Source organism: Quercus robur, chromosome 3 (assembly GCF_932294415.1).
Source record: "Quercus robur chromosome 3, dhQueRobu3.1, whole genome shotgun sequence".
NCBI lineage: Eukaryota > Viridiplantae > Streptophyta > Magnoliopsida > Fagales > Fagaceae > Quercus > Quercus robur.
Window position 1 is genome coordinate 3,337,471 of NC_065536.1, and position 23,917 is coordinate 3,361,387.

The 23,917-nt window shown below is 38.1% G+C and overlaps 2 protein-coding genes across 2 annotated transcripts; both read right to left on the reverse strand.

Annotated features, from left to right (window-relative positions):
- Positions 1 to 859: 859 nt before the first annotated feature.
- Positions 860 to 3,130, reverse strand: LOC126716547 (uncharacterized). Its single transcript, XM_050417357.1, has 4 exons — positions 3,017 to 3,130; positions 2,501 to 2,569; positions 1,680 to 2,092; positions 860 to 1,613 (listed from the first exon to the last, which is right to left on the reverse strand). The coding sequence occupies exons 1-4, from the start codon at positions 3,128 to 3,130 to the stop codon at positions 860 to 862; spliced, it is 1,350 nt and encodes a 449-aa protein (XP_050273314.1).
- Positions 3,131 to 7,377: 4,247 nt separating this feature from the next.
- On the reverse strand, positions 7,378 to 13,828 carry LOC126716725 (pyrophosphate-energized vacuolar membrane proton pump 1-like). The gene is made up of 8 exons (XM_050417673.1): positions 13,372 to 13,828; positions 10,914 to 11,488; positions 10,228 to 10,607; positions 10,037 to 10,123; positions 9,127 to 9,457; positions 8,300 to 8,710; positions 7,968 to 8,027; positions 7,378 to 7,812 (listed from the first exon to the last, which is right to left on the reverse strand). The coding sequence occupies exons 1-8, from the start codon at positions 13,604 to 13,606 to the stop codon at positions 7,606 to 7,608; spliced, it is 2,286 nt and encodes a 761-aa protein (XP_050273630.1). The 5' UTR covers positions 13,607 to 13,828; the 3' UTR covers positions 7,378 to 7,605.
- Between the last annotated feature and the right edge of the window lie 10,089 nt (positions 13,829 to 23,917).

The window sequence follows — 23,917 nt, forward strand, 5'->3', positions numbered from 1 at the left end:
TTTACAATTGATAACTCTGTAGGGTCCTTCCCAGTTTGGGCCCAACTTCCCATGTGCTGGGTTTTTGGTTGACAAAGAAACCTTTCTCAGGACGAGATCTCCTATGTTGAAACGCCTTGGCTTCACCATCGCATCATACTGCCTAGCCATGAGGTTCTTATACTTTGCTGCCCTGTGTTCTGCGTTTGCCCTTACCTCGTCTATTAGATCGAGGTTCAGACGGAGTTGGTCCTCATTATCCTTGTCTTGATACATCATCACCCTGTGATTAGCCATATGTACTTCTGCAGGTATGACTGCGTCGCTTCCATAGGCTAGCTTGAAAGGAGTCTCCCCTGTAGGGGTTCTCACTGTGGTCCTGTACACCCATAAAACTCCTGGTAATTCATCCGGCCATACTCCCTTTGCCCCCTCAAGCCGAGTCTTGATGATTTTCAACAAGGATCAGTTTGCAACTTCAGCTTGGCCGTTGGCTTGGGGATATGCAGGCGAGGAATAATGGTTCTGAATTCCAAAGTGTAAGCAAAAGTCCTTGAAGAGTGCATTGTCAAATTGTCGTCCGTTGTCAGACACTAATACCTTTGGCACTCCAAATCTGCATACAATATTCTTCCACACGAAATTTTTCAGGTTCAGCTTCCACCCATTTGGTGAAATAATCGATGCCCACCACTAGAAACTTCATCTGCCTTGTGCCCAGAGGGAAGGGACCCAAACTGTCTAGTCCCCATTGTGCGAAGGGCCACGGTGCCACCATCGGGATGAGGTATTCCGATGGTTGCCTGGGGACGTTACTAAACCGCTGGCACTGGTCGCAGATGTTAACGTATGCTTTAGCATCAGCTTGCATGTTTGGCCATTAATACCCTGCACAGACGACCTTGTGGACAAGTGATCTGGCTCCTGAGTGATTGCCACATGCCCCTTCATGAACTTCTCTCAGTACATAGTTTGCTTCGTCCGGAGCTAAGCACCTAAGGTAAGGTTGAGAAAAGCCTCTCTTGTATAGCACTTCATTCATAAGGACGTATCTAGCTGATCTCACCCTCAACTTCCTAGCTTCATCTTTCTCTTTTGGTAGTCGTCCGTCTTTCAAGTATGATATAATGGGGGTCATCCAGTTTTCTCTACTATCCACCTGTTGTACTTCCGGGACATCTATACTTGGCATATACTGAACTTCATCTGATTCATCCATTGATTCATTTGCTGAGGCTTCTTTTGCTATAGTATCAGCTTCCACGTTCTCCTCCCTTGGGATTTGAACAAAGTCAGCTTTTTTAAATCTTTTCACAAGGCGCATCACCCTACTAAGGTATTTCTTCATCCGTTCTTCCTTCGCTTCATACATCCCATTTTCTTGCCCCATGATCAGTTGAGAATCTCCCAGGACACGTATGGACTTGGCTTCCACAGACTTAGCCAATTCTAGCCCTTTGAGAAGGGCTTCATATTCGACTTCATTGTTAGTTGCTTGGTACTGTAGACGGACTTTATGTTTCAGTTCATCTCCTTCTGGGGATTGTAGGACCACACCAATTCCTCTTGCATGCCGTGTAGACGAACCATCCACGTGAACGACCCATCTCTTACCGTCTTCTACCTTATTATAACTTGGGGTAAACTCCGCAATGAAATCTGCTAGTGCTTGAGCTTTTATGGCATGCCTTGGTTGATACCTGATGTCAAACTCACTGAGCTCTACAGCCCACTGGATTAATCGTCCTGCCGCTTCCAGTCTATTCATTGCCTTCTTGAGCGGATGATCTGTCATGACATTAATGACATGTGCTTGGAAATAATGCCTCAGCTTCCTAGAAGAGTTGATCAGTGTGAAGGCTAATTTCTCCATTTGTGGATACCGTCCTTCCGCTCCCTTCAATGTCTTACATGTATAGTACACAGATCTTTGCACTTTATCTTCCTCTCTTATCAATGCTGAGCTCACGGCATGCGGGGTTACCGCTAGGTATAAGTATAACTCCTCTCCCACCACTGATGGACTCAGTAGCGGTACCATGGTAAGGTATGCCTTCAAATTTTCGAAGGCTCTCTGACACTCGTCGGTCCATTCGAATGCTTTTTTGAGAACCTTAAAAAATGGCAAACATTTATCAGTAGCTTTAGAGACAAACTTGGTAAGTGCGGCAACTCGTCCAGTAAGGGATTGGATTTCCTTGGTATTTTGCAGTGGTTTCATGTCCAATATTGCTTGAATTTTATCTTGATTTGCTTCAATTCCCCTGTGGGAGACCATAAAGCCAAGGAATTTCCCTGACGATACTCCAAAAGCACATTTGCTAGGATTCAGCTTCATGTGATACTGTCTTAGTGTGTTAAATGTCTCCTGCAGGTCATCTAGATGCCTTCCCTCGTCCTGACTTTTCACCAGCATGTCATCTACATAGACTTCCACATTCCGCCCAATCTACGGACGAAACATGTGGTTGACCAACCTCTGATATGTTGCCCCCGCGTTCTTTAAACCAAATGGCATTACCTTATAACAGAATAAGCCTTGACTGGTGACAAAGGATGTCTTCTCTTGGTCAGCCTCGTCCATCCTTATCTGATTGTATCCCGAAAAGGCATCCATAAAGCTAAGCAATTTGTGGCCTGCAGTTGAGTCTACTAACTAGTCAATACGTGGCAGCGGATAACTATCCTTGGGGCAAGCCTTGTTCAGATCAGTGAAATCTACGCACATTCTCCACTTGCCATTTGCCTTTTTGACCATTACTACATTGGCCAACCAATCTGGGTAGTACACTTCCCGAATGAACTTCACTACCATCAGCTTTTGAACCTCGTCTTTGATTGCACCATCTCTCTCAGGGGCAAACACCCTCTTCTTTTGCCGCACAGGCTTGGAGGAAGGACATACATTCAAACGGTGGGTAATGACACTAGGGTCTATACCCGACATATCCTCGTGACTCCACGCAAACACATCAATGTTTTTCTTCAAAAACTGGACGAGGTCCTTTTTAATATTCTCTTCTAAATCTGCTCCAACCCTGGTACACCTCTCAAGGTTATCTTCATCCAAGGAAATGTCTTCCAACGCTTCGATAGGCTCTGCTACAACCTTCTTTTCTTCAATATTCATGGCTTGAACTTGTTCATCCATGGCCAACATGGCCAGGTAACATTCTCTTGCTGCCAGTTGGTCCCCTTGTACCTGCCCTACTCCGTGTTCTGTTGGAAACTTGACTGATAAGTGGTAAGTAGAGGTAACAGCTTTCCAACTATTCAAAGTTGGTCTTCCAATTATAGCGTTGTAGGAGGATGGACAATCTACCACAAGGAAGTTCACATCCTTAGTGATTTGTTGTAGGTATGCCCCCACTACCACGGATAAGGAAATAGTACCCACTGGTTGCACCTTCATCCCACCAAAGCCTACTAGGGGAGAGTTTACTGGACGGAGCTAGTCTCGTCCTAATCTCATTTGCTGAAAAGCTGGATAATATAAAATATCTGCCGAGCTTTCGTTGTCCACAAGCACTATTCTAGTTGTGTAGTCTGCAATTAATAAGGAGATGGCGAGAGCATCATCATGGGGGTGATGAATTCTCTCAGTGTCTTCGTCCGTGAAAGTGATTGTCTGCTCGTCCGTGGACCTTGCTCTCGGTGATCGTCCAGAAAGTTGGACGTTCTGTACTACCTTCAAGTATGCTTTCTTGGACTTGGACGACTGGCCAGTTGAACTTCCTCCTATAATGACTCTTATTTCTCCTAGTGGTGGTCATGATGATTCTTCCATCTTCCCTTTCTGTTTCTCGTCCCTGTGGTCTCGTCCAAGGAAACTCCTCAACTTCCCTTGCCTTATAAGATTTTCAATTTGTTGCTTTAAATTGAAACACTCGTCTGTATCATGACCATGATCCCTATGGAAGCGACAATACTTGTTCCTATTGCGCTTGTTGGGATCCCACTTCATTTTCTCCGGCCATTTCAGGGAAGGATCATCCTTAATTTGCATAAGGACTTGCTCAAGTGGGGCGTTCAAAGGGGTATATTGCTGGTTCCGTACTGAAGGGCCTGGTTTCTTACTATCTCGGTCTCTCCTTTCTTCCGTCCGTCCCTTCTTTAGACGAGTACCTTGCTCGTGATGGCGACTGGGATTTGCGTCCATTCTTTCAGACCTCTTCCTTTTCTTAACAATAATCGTGTCTTCTGCATTCATAAAATTTTAAGCCGAATGGACGAGTTCGGCCATGGACTGGGGCTCTTTTTCATAGAGTTTATGTATAAACAGATCCGAATTCACCCCATTATGGAAGGCCGCCAATAGGAGCTTATCATCTGCTTCATCCACACTCAGGGCTTCTCTGTTGAAACGGGTGATGAATGACCGAAGGCTCTCGTTCTCCCCCTGCTCTATTGTCAACAGACTGGACGAGGAACGCTTATGCCTTTGTCCCCCAATGAAATTGTTAACAAACAACTTGCTCAACTCTTCAAAAGAACTCACCGAATTTGGGGGTATTTTGCTGAACCAAACCCACGCCGAACCCTTAAGGGTGGTAGGAAAGGCTCTACACATTATCTCGTCAGGCACCCCTTGAAGATGCATGGTGGTCTTGAAAGTGGCTATGTGATCAAACGGGTCACGTGTTCCATCATATGAATCTAGAGAAGGCAACTTGAACTTTAATGGTAGAGGATGACCGTTGATGGAAGCCGTAAAGGGGGAATCAGTTCTGTGAACCAAATCTTCTATCGGATTCGCCCTTCTCATATTCTCTTTCATTTCCTCCATAACTCTCTTCATTTGGTCCATTTCTTCCTTCAAGTGTGGTACTGTTCGTGAAGTGGTGCCTCTGAACTGACTTCCAATTTCAGTATTCTCTCTACCGCCATGACTCTGTGTTTGTCATACTTCTTCACGTTCTTCACGTGTCTGTCTCCTCATATTAATCTCCATTCTTAACTCTTGGTTTTGGCGAATCAACTCTGCCATAGCGTCCGCTATAGATTGCGCATGTTGGACAGATGATGCCTGCATGACCGGTGCAGACTGGCGATCGCGATGTGGGTTGCTGCTTCCCTGATGGCCTAGGATAGTAGCCCTCGATCTAGTCCGAACCATTAACCCTTTGTCACAGAGAAGTAAACTGTGAAACAATCTCTCTCCACAGACGGCGCCAACTGATAGTTCCTTGGATATCAGTAGGTTGACGAGACTCGAACGATGATCTTTGGGCTATATCCTGTAACACAAAGAACACTGAATCAGAGGATACCGGTGGGGACCGGCCAAAAGTCCTCCGATGATGAAGTTAGTTACCTTCGAACTCTCTGTAAGGAAGGAGTATTTTCTTAAATAAAATTGTTTGAATATCTTACCCTTCATCGAAGAATCCTTATATAGTATGTGTGGAACGGTTATCTGTTTAGTAACCATTCCCAATGTCGAGGAGTCCGGAGAATTGGGGGTAACTTCCATAACCGCTATGGAAGTTACCTAGGTTGGGCGGGCCGTTCCAAGGTGAACTCATCCATCTTTTATTAAAGACGGACGAAACCATCTTGGACGGCTTGCCCTTACCTGAATGATAATGAGTAAGATTCCCATGAGGTCTCGTCCGTCCAAAGACGGACGAGGTTAGCCAGAACGCTTGGAACAATCACTCCGCCTGTTTGATTTGTCGTAGCTTGTCTTTCGTTGGACAAGACATATGGACGAGTTATGGAGTTGGATGTTTTTTGTGACACCATCAAAAACGATTATGAAAAAAAAAATGATTATGAAAACCAAGCTTTTTAATCACGATTTCAATTTTAAAACTATTTTAAGATTTATTGAAAGAATATAATGAAAATAAATAAAAATGTAATGATTGGAATGTAGTCAAATAGAAATGAATTGGTTAAAAGCCTTGTAACTTAATTCTACAATCAAATCCCCCTCTTCTATTATTGTATCCTTAAAATTATAAAAACTAAGGATAAAATAGGTATTTTCAAATATAGTGTTTCTAAAAGTAATAGATTATACTAACAAAAATAATGAATCAATTGACTTCAAAAAAAAAAAAAAAAAATGAATTACTTTTTTTTGGTACCTAAGAAACATTGAATAATGTGAGCCATCAAAATCATATGGTCAAATTTATGTCCTTTAACTTAGGTCAAATTCACGTACTAACTATGAGCTACAATGAGAAGAGGAAAGCAATTCTTAGTAACAAGGGGTTTTTTGAGAAAATAATTTTTTTTGGATATTAATTATCAAAAATAACATTGTGGTAAAATTATTTGGGAAAATCACCTCCTTGAAAATTTTGTTTTGAAAACATGATTTTAAGGGATCACCTCTTGGTATTTTTCATGGAGACATTTAACTTTAAATCTATCTTTCCCGTTGTAATTACAGAATTATATATAAATTTTTATTTATTTAAAATCAGTGTCTCAGTCACTTTCAAGTTTCAACAAGTCCACAAACCAACAATAAGTTAATCCAAATTTAGAGAGAAAAAAATACTTAGAAAGGATCAAATCTTAAAGAGGAAGTAGAAAGACCAGTTAAAACTTAAAATTAATGTCTAAACCAATTTAAAGTATTAAAAGATTACAATTTCATACATATAGGTTTCGTTCAAGTTACAGTAAAACCTCTAACTTGTGAGGGAGTTCATTCTTCATTCATATCTAGCAAGGTTCTTGACAGTTGACACATTCAGCCGCGTTCTTCTCTCCTTTCTTTTCTTTTTTTTTTTTTTTTGTTTAAATATTTTTTTCTTTGAGAAATGAAATAATTATTAAAATTTTAGGAAAAGAACTATTATGAAAACCACTCAAGAAACATAGAAAAGAAGGCCTTTACTTAAACCACGGTTTTCAAATTTTAAACCATGTTTTAGAAATTTTAAATAAATAAATAGATAGAACACTATTCCTTGTAAGGATGTCCATATTTTCTTGGAATGTGTGTGTGTGTAAGGATGTCTTCCTCTTCTACAAGACCGAAAGTCTGAAACTGAAACAAAATTCAGTACAAGATAATGAGATATACATATGTATTTCATGGTTATTAATGGTAAACTGTCTATTAAGTAAAGCCGCATAGCTTTTTCTTTACAACTTGAAGCTACTAATTACATAAATCTTCATCAACTCAGTGGCGGAGCCACATACAAAGGTGGGGGGGCCAAGGCCCCCCCAAAATTTAAAAAAATTATTTTATAGTATGTATATTATTTACATTTTTAAAAATGTAGCATGTAAAAATTGAAGTTGGCCCCCCCAAATTTTGAGTTATTTCAATGGTGCTCTTAAAAGAAAAAGGAATTGTATTAAAATCAAATAATTTAAGAGGTTTAACAAATTAAATTATGTAGAAAATGATAAATTTTTGTACTTGTCTAATAGAAAAAATACATGACTTTTATATACTCATTAAAATTTAGAAAATGATAAATTTTCTTAGTAAATTAATTTATATACATGTGTGTGTAGAAGTTTGTCTTAACTAATATATTAGCATTACAACTTGGCCCCCCCAAACCAAAATTTCTGGCTCCGCCCCTGCATCAACTTCACTTCTTCACAAGTGAAGATACACCGGAATTAAACCTGCTACATAGAACCTCCATTTTAAAATAGTTTGAAGAGTAAGCCCCCGTGAGCAGCAAAGAATGGAGCAAACACCAAGGACTCGACTGCCATGAGCTTGATGAGAATATTGAGAGAAGGACCAGAAGTATCCTTGAGAGGATCTCCAATTGTGTCACCTATGACAGCGGCCTTGTGAGCATCTGACCCTTTAGGACCTAGTGATTTTGCATGTTCATTACCACCGGCCTGAAAGTGACATATTAAAGTGTAAAAATCAAACGGCGAACTCAAAGATTGATACAAAGAAAGCACCTCTCAAACTTGAGAACACAATGAGGTCTTACTCTGAAATATAATAGAAAACATTATCAAATCAAAAGTTGGAAGAGCAAAGTACTTGCCTCTATGTATTTCTTTGCATTATCCCACGCACCACCCGTGTTTGAAGCTGAGATGGCAACCTAGGAAGAAAAACATAAAATAGAAAACTTGTTATATACTAAAGATTCATTAGAGATTATTAGGGATGAATATCCTGAAAAATTTGTGAAGTAATCAAAGCAGGAGCAGTTGCACAACTATGTCTAAATATGAAAACATATTGATCAACAAGTGAAAGCAATTTTTTTTTTTTTTTTTTTTTTTTTTTGTTTCATTTTATAAGAATAATGGTAAGGTAGGTGGATTGAGACAAAGATGCACTCTAGCAAAAGGATCAAGTATTGCCGCATACCTGCACACCAGAAACAAGTGAACCAGCAAGAACCCCAGCAAGAGTCTCCACACCAAAGAAGGTTCCAGCAATAAGTGGTGTAAGCATGACCAAAGCACCAGGTGGGATCATTTCCCTTAGTGAAGCATCAGTAGAGATTTTGACACAGGTTGCATAGTCTGGTTTTGCTCTTCCTTCCATAAGGCCGGGAATAGTATTGAACTGTCGACGAACCTCTTCAACCATTTTGAGAGCTGCACTTCCCACACTCTTCATTGTCATGGCTGAAAACCAGTATGGAAGCATGGCTCCCACAAGCAACCCGATGAAGACCTTTGGAGTCAACACATCAACAGTGTAGATGCCTGCCCTGCTCACAAAGGCACCAAACAAAGCAAGGGAAACAAGAGCAGCTGATCCAATAGCAAAGCCCTGAAAAATGATGGCAGAACATGTCAAAATTTCATGCAAGTTGATTTAGGATCTTAAAATGGTGGCAGGTCTAATAGGTAAACTAAAGAGTCAAAGTTACAAGGCAACACTTATTTAAGCAATGGCATTAGGACATATGTCATAATGACCATCATTGTTTACATTGGATATACAACTTACCGTTCACTTTTCCCTAATTTGTTTTTCTTTTAAAGATTTTGAACAGGTTGAACTAAATGCCAATACAATCTCATTAACTCACTGATTATGAAAAGTATATGACTGATGGAAAGATACAAGGGTTATTTTACTCAACAACTCTGCCATTGTTATTTAAGGGTTTGCAAGCTCATGATGACCTCAAACAAATTTGCTCCAAGTCTAAATCAAAAAGTGTAGAACCGAAAAAAGATCACCTTGCCAATGGCAGCAGTAGTGTTTCCAGCAGCATCTAAGGCATCTGTTCTTTCTCGAATCTCATGGCTCATACCAGCCATTTCTGCAATTCCACCAGCATTGTCACTTATGGGGCCATAAGCATCAATTGCAAGACCAGTGGCAATGGTGCTGAGCATTCCCAAAGCAGAGACAGAAATTCCATACATAGCAGCTAAGCTAAAGCTCACATAAATGGCAATGGCAATGGCAAATATGGGAATGATGACAGATTTGTATCCCAGAGCCAATCCAAAAATAACATTTGTTGCAGCACCAGTCCTACAAGAATCTGCCACATCCTTCACTGGACTGCAATATGTGAACATGGTAATAAGCATCACAATTATAAGTTGATGGGTACAATACATGCAAATATACACAAAAGCATTTCTTCTATGAGACATTGTTGCACTTGCACAATGCACAACGAAAAATTCCTCAAATTGAAATTTCATTAGGATTGTTGAAGCCTCTTTGAGAGTCATAAATTGAAGGAACATGTCACAATGTGATGAAGTAATAACAGTCCACAAGGAATCTACATGTTATTTATTTTTTAAGAAGAAAGTTTCATTAAAAATCTAACAATTTTGGTATTTCAACATGATTCTGAGCCACTATGGGTTGGCCTCTAGCCATGTCCAAATCTAAGGACTAAATTTGGAGTGATTCAGTTTCAAAATTGTATCTTTTCTGGAACCAATTATAAAAGGTTCCCAGTATGAATAGTTTTGACTGGCAAGTGCAAGTATCACATGCCTGCAGCAAAGGCAGGAAGACTGATCCAATTAGTACTACATGGCAATGTATCAGTACTAAGATCATTTGCAGCAGAACAGAAGACCAGAAGAAAGTCTATGCATTAGTAACCTGAAGAAGATAGCTCACCTGTAAGCACTGCTAGTATAATACTCTGTAGTGTATCCAATAGCAAGTCCAGCCCACAAGCCGATTGCAACACAGAAGAAAAGGTGCCTGCAGTCATATATCATTTAATGAATGAGACAAAAATCTCTTGAGGAATAAACCAACTCTGCCAAAAGATGGGAGAAAGGATGTCTTTAGAGGGAGAGGCATACCAGTTCTTTACAGACATCTCAGTCCCAAAATTAAAGAGAGTAAACTCAGATGGCAAAGCAAAGAAGGTGACCATGGCAATACCGGCAGTCATCAAGACAGTTGAGATTACAAGTTGCCTCTTCAAGGTTGGTTCAATCTCACTCACACGCTTAATCTCAAAAAGATCAGTTGCAAAAAGTGTTGTTATTAAGCAAACTACAATCCCCATTGAGCTTACAATCAGAGGATAGGACATGGCTGTGAAGTCATGACTGGTACCAAAGGAAGATATTGAGGCAACAAAAAGTGCTGCACAGGATGATTCAGCATAAGACCCAAAGAGGTCAGAACCCATCCCAGCAATGTCTCCAACATTGTCACCCACATTGTCTGCAATAACCTAAAAGAAATAACATAACATTTATTCAAACTGACTAATAACGACTATACCGGGTAAGGATTCTGGAAAACATATGCCTCTAGAACTTTCGAAATTATTGCTTAAGGAAAGTATCAAAAATGGAAATGAGAGGAGAAATCAAATGTGTTAGGAATCAAGAAAAAAAGCATGTTTACTCTTCACTTTTACACTAATATTTGATGAATTTGTCTGAGTTTCAAAATAAGTTTATAACCAAAAACTATGCATGTTAAAATCACATAATGCAAACCCGGTAATAAAGAGAGGAGAAAAATAGAAAATTACAGCTGGGTTACGTGGATCATCTTCAGGGATATTCCTCTCAACTTTTCCAACAAGGTCAGCACCAACATCAGCTGCTTTTGTGTAAATACCTCCCCCAACTCTTCCAAAAAGTGCCATTGAAGAACCTCCAAGTCCATAACCAGTAATAGATTCATAAAGCCCTTCCCAGTCATCCCCATAATACAGCTTAAATAAATTGATGGATACCCACAGCACCAAAAGGCCATTGGCAGCAAGAAGGAAACCCATCACAGCACCAGAGCGAAAAGCTGTGATGAATGCCTTCCCAACACCCTTCCTCGCTTCTAGAGTGGTTCTAGCATTGGCATAGGTGGCAATCTTCATGCCAAGAAAACCAGAAAGGACTGATGTAAGAGCACCAAGAAAGAATGCAATGGTGGTAAACAAGGCATTTGCCAATGCTGGTTTACATATATTCCCGGTGTTGTAAGTGCAAGGTTCACTTTCGGTGCTGAAGCCTTTAACTGAACCAAGGAAGAGGAAGATGACAATGCCAAATACAGCGGTGAAGATACCAAGGTATCTATACTCAGTAAACAGAAATGAGGTTGCCCCTGGGAACAAGAGACAGATAAAAGTTAGATTAAATACCACAGGATATAGTGACATTATCTATGCCAAGCAAAACTGAACACCAATTTTATACTCTTACAAGTTACAATAACTTGAAATTCACTTTTCATACTTTATTCTGCATCTATCAATTACATCTGCATGTTACTTGAATGCATTAACATAAGAAGGGTCCAAACTCCAGAGTAAAGCATAATGCTAAAGAGAAAATTACAATAGCGAATCAACATATCTCATATCATAAAATTACAGATCTTTCATGTGCGTTTTTTCTTTTTAGTTTTATTCACAAATGCCTCTCACTTGCATCTAGTTGTGTGCATGGCTTTGTGCCTCTGTTATATGCATTAGTTGTGTTTTTCTGCCTATATAAGAACATCATGTCATTTGAAACTTGAATTTTAGAGAAGGAGAGAGAACCCCAAAAAATTTTAAAACTTGGGAGAAGACAACACTGTACCGTCATCATCTTTTGAACACTGACATAAAAAAGAAGACAAATTAGGAAATTTCCTCTTAAAAGGAATGTCTACCATTTCTAAGAAGTTTCTGGGGCCATCTCAGATATATCATCCTAATGAAAGTGTGTCCTGTTGAAATCTAGTCATTCTTGGCAATATGCATTTCAAGCAAAGACAAAAAAGATTATTTAAGCATAGTGTTGCAATAGCATTTTCAAGACCATAGGAGCTGGAGTATATCATAGGGAGAAAATATAAGGTTTTAACAGACCATTGATATGAATGGTCTATGATTATCGTCACATTAGGTGGTTAGACAACTAACATGTGTAAAGGCCAACCATTCAGCTAGCCTAGCAAAGCACCCATAAGAGGAAGGGCATGAATTACTACGTAGAATACACACAGCAATACTGGATAGTGCAAAACTTACACACAAAATCTACAGGTTCAAAATGATGGATTTAATCGCATACAACAGTGACAAATAAATTTGCCTGCTAATGGTAAACCAATCTAAAATATTGAAAAGCATTGAGTTCAACACACTTTGATTAATTTTCGAATTCAACCAAAAACAGGGAAGAAGAATTTTGAAAAAGCTGCCACTGAACAATATTTTCATAATTGGGATTTTCTTTGATAGAAGTAACTTGATGATTATAGATCCCCTTTTAATTCTTGTTTCCAAATTTTCTTTTAAATTGTTTGTTGTGGGTTTTGACTTTTGATCTTTGCATGTGGTTGTTAAATGTTGCTTAGTCTCAATCATCAGTCCAACAAAAGTGACATATATGTGATGAAAGGGATAAAATTAGTTGATACTATTAGTTAGTTCTTAAAACTTGAATGAATCACTCAGTCCCAGAGGTTATTTACAGCAAGAACTCCTTTTGTGGATAAAAAAAACACAAGATCTATTTATATATAGACAATTCAAATAGTCATCTAATAAAGAGAAAGAAAAAAGAGAGGATAAGAGAGACAGAAGGTCAGAAGGTCAGAAATTTAAAACTTAATATGTCAGTCACTAAAAGCAACAATAAAACAAAAGAAAATTGCAAATAAGTGAATAGTAACAAATTCATGAGCACAGTAAGCATTCCTAGCAGATAAACCAGACAAGAAGAGAAAAAAATAAACAAATTAATACTTTAAAAAAATAGATGTTCACGTATGAAACTACTCATCATCCTGAATAAAATAACAAAATTACACACTAAAAAATATAACACAAGGATATCTTTGGCCCATAAGATACAACACAGAATGGAAAAGCAAATAAAAACTAGAAATCTCAATCATCAAAAGCTCCACCAAAACATCATAGTATCACACATGTACTAATAAGTGGGCAAATAACAAAGTAAAACAAATTCACACGCAAGAGAGAGCAAGCTCACCAACAGATATGGCATTCTGAATTTCAGCACACTTGATGGAAACCTCAAGAGTGTCAACACCTTCTTCAGTCTCTCCTTCATTAATCAACCTGTCTTTATACCCACTATAATCACCATAGCCACCTGAGACCTTGACCTTGGAGACCAAGAACCACTGAAACAAAGCAAACCCAAGTCCAATGAAGGCAGCCACAGGTATCAGAATCTGTGTAAGTCCCTCACTCAGCACACCCATTTTCAAAAATCAAAGCTCAAATGATTTCTTGAGTTGTCTTAGCAAAAATGGCAAAAACCAATGCTGGGTTTTGAAGTACAGTCTCTGAGCAGAAACCTACAAACTTGGAAACTGCATTATCCTAAATTTTATCTCTATGGCCCTTCCCTGGCCTTTGGAATGTATTATGTATGGCACTATATGGCTTTGAATGGCAGTTGGGGACTCATGGAAAGATTCTACACAAACTTGGATTTAGTAAACTGGTTGTTTTGATTAACAGTTAGGAGTTCTGTCACTGCAATCTTTATCCACTGGGCCAATAATTTGCTACTCATATAGATAGACAAGTCAGCATTAGATATATGTGATAAAGACAAAGCTAATAATTACTTCTCAATTAAGGCTTCACATGTCAACCAGAAATGCTGTCGATTTGTTGAAACAATCAAGTAGTACTTTTTATTTTTTATATCAACGAAGTTTGGAGGAAAAATCAAGCACTTTGTCATACTACATTATTCTCTCTTTTGATAATTCATTATCTTTCATTATCAAGGCATGCCTTTTAATATTTACATTCATCATTGTTCTTTAAATTCACGACTTATTTAATTTACTCGTGTGAATAGCGCAAAATCATTTTTACATAAGCCCATTGCTAACAACATTTTTACCTTAACAATAGTGTGAAGAAAGATAAATTTTGTGTCACTATAATTGTTGTTATTGAAAAGTGTTGGATGTAAATGTAGTATATCTAGGAACACAATTTGGGAAAAAGGAGCAAGCCAATTTGGCTGGTGTGCAGGCGGGAGGCGATGCAACGTGCACGTGGGCATGTCCAAATAACCTCCTTTGGGCATGTTAACATGCTCTTAGCAGCCCCGTGTATGTGTGTGTATATATATGTATATATATTTTTTTTTTTCAATTTTTTATAATAATTTTAAAAAAAAAATTGTCTTGCCAATTTATTTTTTAGGAAAGTATGTCATGTCAGTCAATAGTCCTAACTAACACGATTTCCTTTTTCATTTTCTGATATCATATCAAAATGAAACATTTAAATTCTTTTTAATATGCAAGATTAAGACGATAGTTATTTAAGAAATTAAAACTTACCGGTTGATGTGGTGACCTCTCTAAAATTCAGAGAGCTGGCTAAAACTATCGCTGCCTCTTGAGGAGAATTACAAATTAAGCTACTAGTCTCTTCTTTATTCCAACTCATAATTTTTTTTTTTTTTTAAATGTGGCAATGTCAGGGTTTGAGTGTTCATTACGTTTATCTCACTTTGCTTAGCCCTTAATTATGTTGCCTAGTTCAAATCCAGGCGAGATGTGGAAATTTTTAATTGAAATTAATAAGTACACAAATTTGAATAAACTTTCCCATCTTCTTAAATTATTACTGCAAAGTTCAAAGTTTCTTTAATAATATATGCATGTGTTCAAACTTCAAAACATTTTGTCAACTAAATAGTGAATACCATTCAATTTTTTTTTTTTTTAAATTGGTTTCATATTTCATCAAAATCCACTGTTGAATTCCAAACTATATGAAACTTTGAGAAGTTCATCAAGTTTAGGTATCATTAGACTAAATGATATGTCATTATATGTTTTCAATTCACATACAAATTTATTTAGCAAATATGAAATCAAATTGCACTAAAGAAAGGTCAATCAAGAAATCCCTCCCACCAACCCCACCTACCATTAAATTAATATGTCCACATGATTTTGTTTACTTTTCTTTTTTATTTCTCTTTCTTTTTTAATTTTAGCAATGAATATTTCACACGCGTAAAGATTATTATTGTAGCTTCTTCATAGTCAAGGAAATGCAAATCCAAAAAACCCACCACGTTTATCGCAGTTTATTCTAAGTTATCCAACTCAACTAACCACATTAAAGTCATTGCCTTTTAAAAAAAATATATTTATATATATCTTTCTTTCAAACTTTCCAAAAAACAAAAACTGTCAAAGTAATTAATGTGTAATAGATTAGCTTGACACAGCAATCATGCCCCATTTGCAGGCACTTCTGAATGTACCAATTAGATAATTCCACAATAATGAATTAGACTCGTATTTCATTAAAAAAAACAAACAATTCTTTTTTTGCTGAATTAAAATGAAATTCTTTACATTTTTTTTTCCAAACGTAATATAGATAAGAGATAACTAAGAGCAAACGAGCACATAATGTAATTTCAGAAAAAAAAAAAAAATTTAATGGTATTTATCTTTAGGAAATGAGGTTTATTTTATGGGAAAATTAATGAACAATGATCATTTTAATATTTTATGCTAATAGGCATATAGGTATTTTAAAATAAAAATTTATAAAATTGCCTCCTATATAGAAGATTATAAACATCAAAATTTTTGAATGTTGTCTAGGTCACTATTGGTGTACCATCATTTAATAATAATAATAATAATGTTTTGCATGGTATCTATTTGGCAGGTGTAGCTATAAGGGCAACTATCTTCCTCCTCCCACCCCCAAAAAAATAAATAAATAAATAAAAATTAGGTCAAAAGTCCATTACTTTGATATGTCATAACTCGCAACTTCGTATTTAATGTAAATGTGTTTTCTTTTTCCTTGAAAATGACCCTGAAAAAACAACGATATATTGTACCATTTTTAATGTATACTGTCTTCTGTTTAGGAGTATTTATCTCCAGAATTTGAAATCCCTCCTTTCTCCTCTCCCTTTCCCTTTCTCATTTTGTTTAGATTTTTGACAAAATGTGGACTGAATATAGAAAAGGTTCAAATGCATTAATTTTTCAAAATGTATACAACCAAACTCAAATTTTTGTTAAAAAAAAAATGTAATTCCTTTTTGTTTTACAACACATTGAGAGAGAGTGAAATTCCAATTCAATATATATATATATATATATATATATATATCTCCAATTAAATTCTAAATTGGAGTTTAATTTTGCGTCACGTGTCTTATCTAATTTTTAAATTTGTGTGTCAAGTGAATTATTAGGTACAAATTAAAATCAAAGAGTCTAAATTCAATTAGATTCTAAATTGAAGTTCAATTTTACGCCATGTATCCCATCTAATTTTTTAATTTTTGTGACATGTGAATTATAGGGTGCCAAAAAAAAAAAAAAAAGAGAGTCTAGATCTAATTAGATTCTAAATTTTATATATATATATATATATATATGTATGTATGTATGTATGTATATGTAGGTAATTGTGATTGTTTTTAAATGTATTCATGCATGTGCACGGGATTAAAACACTAGTCTATATCTATATATATACAATAATAGATGAAATTTAGAGAAACTCAAATTAGAATTCCAAATTAGAGTTCAAATTTTACGCCATGTGTCTTAAATTATTTATTTTTAAATTTATTTCTTAATTTTAGAATCAAATGTGAGACCACATAATAAATATTCATCCAAGTGAGTTATTAAGTACAAAAACCAAAGAGTCTAGAATAAATGAATTGTAAAAAAAAAAAAAAAAATGCTTCCAAATAATTTTAAATATAAATGATTATCAATAGTATTTAAATTGTATATATGTACGGCACCGAGGTACCCAGATCCAATTGGGCCTTGGATTCAGGCCCAGCAGCACGGCCCACATCTCTAACCTTTTTCTACTCAACCCTCACAAACTACAAGCCCAAGTTTCATCACCCGACAATTGCTCGGCAAAACGTTCCCAAATAATAAAGAAAGACTAACGCCCGAACACACCAGAGAATGCTTAGCAGTTCCTAGGAAACATCACTACCGAGCATTCCTACTTGAGTTGGAACCAAGTTCCAAGGCCACATTCGCCACATCCCACACCCACCTAACCACCCACTTACAATTGATGATATTGGACCCCCAATTGCACTAACTATAGTTGTAATCATGGTCCACTAATCCAAAGCTATAAATATGAGAAGATGGAAAGGGAAAAGGTTGTTGAAAGGTTAACAAAAAATTGAGAGTAGAGAGAAACAGTGATTCAAAAAGAGAGAGGAGTATCTACGTTGAGTCTTTGTGTCGAGAACGACCAAAGTAGGAAATCCTAAACCCACCTTACAAGTAAGTTGTGAGCCCAAGTGAGGTCAGGCCCAACAATCTCACTTCCAGCGTGCACAGTATATATAAGAATTATATTATACATCTTATTGTATATCTTTAAGTATATCAATGCACATGCATGGTGTAGGGATAAAAGGCCCAAAACCATGTGTTGGGCCTTGAGCTTTGTCCAAGGACATTGATAAGTCTGAGGAGGAACAAATAGTTGTTAGATGTTCCTAGTTAAAGTCTCATATATAGGGAACGAATGAAAGGTGGTCCGAGGAGGAACTCCTCCTCGGATATGATGAATATAGTTCAAGGTACGTACTCCAACAATTAGAGTGATCCTCCAAGAAACTCCAATGATAGGGATATGCCTCATGAACATAAGAGAAGGAAGGAAACCTAAAAATATCTAAGGGAAAGCTGTCATCACCGCATTAAATGCACTGCAGCTACTTTTCTGGTCATATTTATATGGAGAAGACCTTTGAACAGTATTACATTAGCTACCACAACTCACAGAAACCCAGAGAGAGTGTCTGATGGGACAGGTACTCAAGTAAAGGTTCAGATGATCAACAAATGTAGGATGAAGATGGTCCAAAGGAGGATATATAATGTGAAAAACCCTTCATGGAGAAGGGATCGAAAAAATAGAGATAAAACACTGTAGCAATCTAAATTATCTTTGTATCCATCTGTGGTTAATTTATACAAGAGGGATCTCCTCAGACTGAAAGGATATTCAGATCAAAATCTCTTATTTGTGTTTGACTGTCATTCGAATCAAAACTATCCATTGTTCAATTCATTAGGGCCTAGTTCTTCGACCCACTCTCTACAAATTTATTATATTGAGCTTATTAGGCCAATATCCCATACGTATTGAGCTTAGACTGTAAATCAAGACCCTACACATGGAGTTACAAACTAGTAATAATAATAGGTGAAATTGAGAGAAACTCAAATTAGAATTCCAAATTAGAGTTTCAATTTTACGCCATGTGTCTTAAATTACTTATTCTTAAAGAGTTTGATTTTTTAATTTTAGAATTAAATGTGAGACCACATAATAAATATTCATCCAAATGAGTTATTAAGTACAAAAACCAAATAGTCTAAAATAAATCAATCATTAAAAAAAAAAAGTGTTTCACAATAATTTATATAGGGACTGAATTTGGATTGGACCTAGTATAAGATTGAGTTTCAGCCCAATAAGCCCAAACAATGAATTTGTAGAGTATGGATGAAAGAACTATATCTACTCCAGAAGAAAGACAATAAAAGTTGGTGAATTAAGGTTGTTGAACATAAGTAAAATGAGAAAATCTGTTCTCGGCACTGCCTGAGGAGCTTATGTTATAATATTTTGTTGATGAATAAAGTCCCAAGAGTTCACAATGTTATTACAAAGATTTCTTTTTTTTTTTTTTTTCTCGTGATCCTCCTTTTTTAGGTCACCTTCCCATGCTATATATTACAATCTTGATATCATCCCTACCATACACATGTAGACTGGATTCTAGGAACTCTTTCTTATCCCATCCAACACCTCCCAGAACCATCAACTAGTAACTGTAAGGTTGCTTGATCACTGTTCAGGTATCACCTCCACATTAATGCGGCCAGAGAGTTGGTTGAAAAGTATTTAATGCGAAGGTAGCAGCTTTTGAAGATATTTGTTGCCACCTTTTGCTCATCCCTTATCCAATGCTCGACTCTTAGTTGTGATGCAACCTTGAAAGATGCCTGGGATGATAAGACATTCTTATTGACCTCGGATCTCCGTTTCCGAGATGAATTTTCTCCTTGGATGTATTTTGGACTATCACATACAATCTTTACTTCTTCTTTTTATACCATTCCCATTATAACCTTATTAAACCATCCTCGGATTGAGCCACAGGCCCAATTCATACAGCTTTAATATTACCTTCTAGATAGTTGGCCCCCACAATTAAAAAAAAAAAAAAAATGAACAATTTACATTTTATACGTAATAATATCCTTACAATTTTTTTTAAAGAGTTAACAAAATATAAAAATTACTATCAATAGTATTTAAATTATATATATAGGAATTATATTATGCATCTTATTGTATATCTTTAGGTGTATTCATGTATATGCATGGGGTTACAAGCTAGTTTATATATATAATAATAGGTGAGGGTGAGAGAAACTCAAATTAGAGTTCAAAATTAGAATTTCAATTTTGCACCATGTGTTCTAAATTATTTATTCTTAAAGAGTTTTATTTCTTAATTTTAGAATCAAATGTGGTACTACATCATAAATATTCATTCAAATAAGTTATTAAGTACAAAAACCAAAGAGTCTAGAATAAATGAATCGTAAAAAAAATAATAATAAAAAGTGCTTCACAATAATAAATAAATAAATAAACATGGATAATTTACATTTTATACCTAATAATATCCTTACGAAATTTTTTAAAAAGTTAACAAAATATAAAAATGACTGTGGGGCCCAATAATTTATGGGTCAGGTCCATTTGCTCGTGGGAAGTCCAAAGGCCCAAGCCGAAGAAAGCTACGGCCCAAGCTCAATAACATAAAGCCCAAACGGTCCGGAGATGTTGCCGAGGACAGTTCAGTCCTCGGCAGACCCAAAATTCCACCGAAGAAGAGGGGCAAAAACGGTCTAGGACCAGACTGGAAAGGAGATCTAAAATATCTCGGGACAGCTGCCCTTATTACCCTTCCCAGATAAGACTCTACATCCAGCAGAGCCGGATTCTTCGGCTTTATCAACCATCCCCAACAATTCTGGGATTAGACTGACGGGACAAATATCAGTCTCGTAAAAGTTGACCCTACACGTGGACGAAGGATAGCAAACGTAGGCTAGTATAAAAGAGAAAGTAAGTAATCTGGAGAAGAGGAGGGGGGGGGGGATCCCATCTCGCCTGGGAGGAAAAACTCCAGGGATGAGAATGCCCGGATAATATATGTACACCACCACAAAAAACCCCACCGCCGGGTAACCGGGGAAAGGCATTAGTGCTCCTCGGACAGGATCCGAGGAGTCCAATCCTTCAGGTTATGAAGTTGTAGGGCTTGGATATCCATACTGAAGCCCTTTCTTACCTGAGTTCCCCTAAGATCTGGCCTGGACCAACGCCCCGTGACCAAAACGATAGCCTTTTAAACCCACTCTCTATAAATCGTATTGTGAGGGATCTTTCATGTACGAGCCCAACATCATTATTGGGCCGTCTAGAAATCGTGCCCCTACAATTGGCGCCGTCTGTGGGAAAGGCTTGCGCGTTGGCACAGGTGGCGCATGAGTCAACTCTCTAGCAAGCAGAGATTCGCGAGTTTTTCCTCATCTCCGGTGACCTGCAGTTGTCGCTCTGATATAAACTTGTGCCAGGGCTTACATCCTGTAGTGCCAACGGCACGGGCAGCTCTAGGGGCTTCCGACCTCAAGTCAGCTCTCCCCGTCATGGTCAAGGGGCTGACCTGCGAAAAAAGCAAATAAATACTCAAAAAAGTTTTGGACAGAACCAAGGCCTTGCATGGTCCTCGGACTCAAGCCTATGGGGAAACCAAGTACACAAAAGAAAAAACATAAGTTTTGGACAGAACCAAGGCCTTGCATGGTCCTCGGACTCAAGCCTATGGGGAAACCAAGTACACAAAAGCACAATCGGAGTTCCCTACTTCCCAGTCAACTGCTCGGATTGATTATTTAGAGATTATCAGTCTCGGACGGTATTCACGCGCTTATCACAGAATATTCAACTGTTACCCCGGTTAGTTTCCTAAGTTTGATTTACTATGAATTATCGTCATAATACCTGGTAGTATTGGTAAATTAGAATTAGTTAGATTATGTTTCAAGGTATCCTGCTCTATATATCCTTGAAGAAACACACACATGGAGCACACCCATTCACAAAGTAGTGTTGCCAAAAGATCAGTACTTAAAACATGTAAATAAATTTCTATTTTTACTAAAACAAAGAAGTAGTACAGCGTACAATGAAAAGCTGGAATCAGCTTATGTCAGAGCTCACTACATAATTGAGTAAGAAGATACAAAAAAAAAAAAAGATAAAGCCGAGGAGCAGTACAGACGAGAGGTTGGCTTCTGAAGCTAACCACATAATCAAAAAAAAAGATACAAGAGAATAAAACAAAGCCGAGGAGGTGGCACAGAAGAGAGGTTGGCTACTACTTCAAGACCTCGTTCTTCCTCAGTGCTTTTACATGCCCATAACTCAGGCAGCAAGAGAACCCAACTTGAGCCTGACACCGCTGAAGGAAAGGTGCAGGGAGCTGGAAGTTGAGGAGCTTTCTCCAAATATTTGCCTGCGACAAGGCAGAGGCGCTGATGGCGGAGAATCTTTCTTCTGACACACCAAAATTCTGGCATGAACAGAACCTGCTTCGGATTTTGACTAAAAGAGGGAGAGACACCCTTTCCCCTCGGTCGAAATGGAGTATTCTCTTGAACTTATGCTTCCTGTGCCCATACCTCACTATTTTGAGTCTCAGGAGGACACGGCGCTTCTGTGGCGGAGAGAGTTCCTTCTTCCCAACCCTCGCCTCAAACATGTTATGCTAAGGGAGGACAGCACTGAATATAGGAGCTGTGATTTGGGAGGAAGCTGAAGGAGTTATGTGTAGGTAAAGCAACTGTCTCTCCCATTTATTTAAGAGAATAAGGTGGTGGCATTTAATTCACGCAGCATCCCAAGGGACGCTACAGACAAAATGGCTCTGGCTCAATTTCCGACGCCAACTGCAACCACAAGATTAAAGGAGCCTCGTAAAGGCGCACCTCGAACACTGGGACGCAAAGGAGTACCGTGTGGCCAAAGACAACAGAAATACCTCTTAACTTGTGGGCCTAGTGAATTCGCGGCCCAGGCCCGTTCTGCATGAGGGCCCCGGGATTATGGCCCACGCCGAGGAATAACCATTGCCGAGGATAACGTCCTGCTCGGCGCCTCGTGAAATACCTAGGAAAAGGGAGAAACTGAACTCAAAAAGTTTTGGACAGAACCAAGACCTTGCATGATCCTCGGACTCAAGCCTATGGGGAAACCAAGTACACAAAAGAAAAAGCAAAAGTTTTGGACAGAACCAAGGCCTTGCATGGTCCTCGGACTCAAGCCTATGGGGAAACCAAGTACACAAAAGAAAAAACATAAGTTTTGGACAGAACCAAGGCCTTGCATGGTCCTCGGACTCAAGCCTATGGGGAAACCAAGCACACAAAAGAAAAAGCAAAAGTTTTGGACAGAACCAAGGCCTTGCATGGTCCTCGGACTCAAGCCTGTGGGGAAACCAAGTACACAAAAGAAAAAACATAAGTTTAAGTTTTGGACAGAACCAAGGCCTTGCATGGTCCTCGGACTCAAGCCTATGGGGAAACCAAGCACACAAAAGAAAAAGCATAAGTTTTGGACAGAACCAAGGCCTTGCATGATCCTCGGACTCAAGCCTATGGGAAAACCAAGTACACAAAAGAAAAAGCATAAGTTTTGGACAGAACCAAGGCCTTGCATGGTCCTCGGACTCAAGCCTATGGGGAAACCAAGTACACAAAAGAAAAAGCATAAGTTTTGGACAGAACCAAGGCCTTGCATGGTCCTCGGACTCAAGCCTATGGGGAAACCAAGCACACAAAAGAAAAAGCATAAGTTTTGGACAGAACCAAGGCCTTGCATGGTCCTCGGACTCAAGCCTATGGGGAAACACAAAAGAAAAAGCATAAGTTTTGGACAGAACCAAGGCCTTGCATGGTCCTCGGACTCAAGCCTATGGGGAAACCAAGTACACAAAAGAAAAAGCAAAAGTTTTGGACAGAACCAAGGCCTTGCATGGTCCTCGGACTCAAGCCTATGGGGAAACCAAGTACACAAAAAAAAAAACATAAGTTTTGGACAGAACCAAGGCCTTGCATGGTCCTCGGACTCAAGCCTATGGGAAAACCAAGCACACAAAAGAAAAAGCATAAGTTTTGGACAGAACTAAGGCCTTGCATGGTCCTCGGACTCAAGCCTATGGGGAAACCAAGTACACAAAAGAAAAAGCATAAGTTTTGGACAGAACCAAGGCCTTGCATGGTCCTCGGACTCAAGCCTATGGGGAAACCAAGTACACAAAAGAAAAAGCATAAGTTTTGGACAGAACCAAGGCCTTGCATGGTCCTCGGACTCAAGCCTATGGGGAAACCAAGCACACAAAAGAAAAAGCATAAGTTTTGGACAGAACCAAG

Excerpts from the sequence above, each read along its gene's own strand:
- LOC126716547 (XM_050417357.1), bottom strand. The coding sequence starts at position 3,130 with ATGGATGAACAAGTTCAAGCCATGAATATTGAAGAAAAGAAGGTTGTA. Across the intron at positions 2,570-3,016 it reads ACCTTGAGAGGTGTACCAGG|ATAAGGATGGACGAGGCTGA; the intron begins GTTGGAGCAGAT and ends GGATACAATCAG. Across the intron at positions 1,614-1,679 it reads CTCAGTGAGTTTGACATCAG|TTATAATAAGGTAGAAGACG; the intron begins GTATCAACCAAG and ends GTTTACCCCAAG.
- LOC126716725 (XM_050417673.1), bottom strand. The coding sequence starts at position 13,606 with ATGGGTGTGCTGAGTGAGGGACTTACACAGATTCTGATACCTGTGGCT. Across the intron at positions 9,458-10,036 it reads TATACTAGCAGTGCTTACAG|TCCAGTGAAGGATGTGGCAG; the intron begins GTGAGCTATCTT and ends CACATATTGCAG. Across the intron at positions 7,813-7,967 it reads ATGCAAAGAAATACATAGAG|GCCGGTGGTAATGAACATGC; the intron begins GCAAGTACTTTG and ends TGTCACTTTCAG.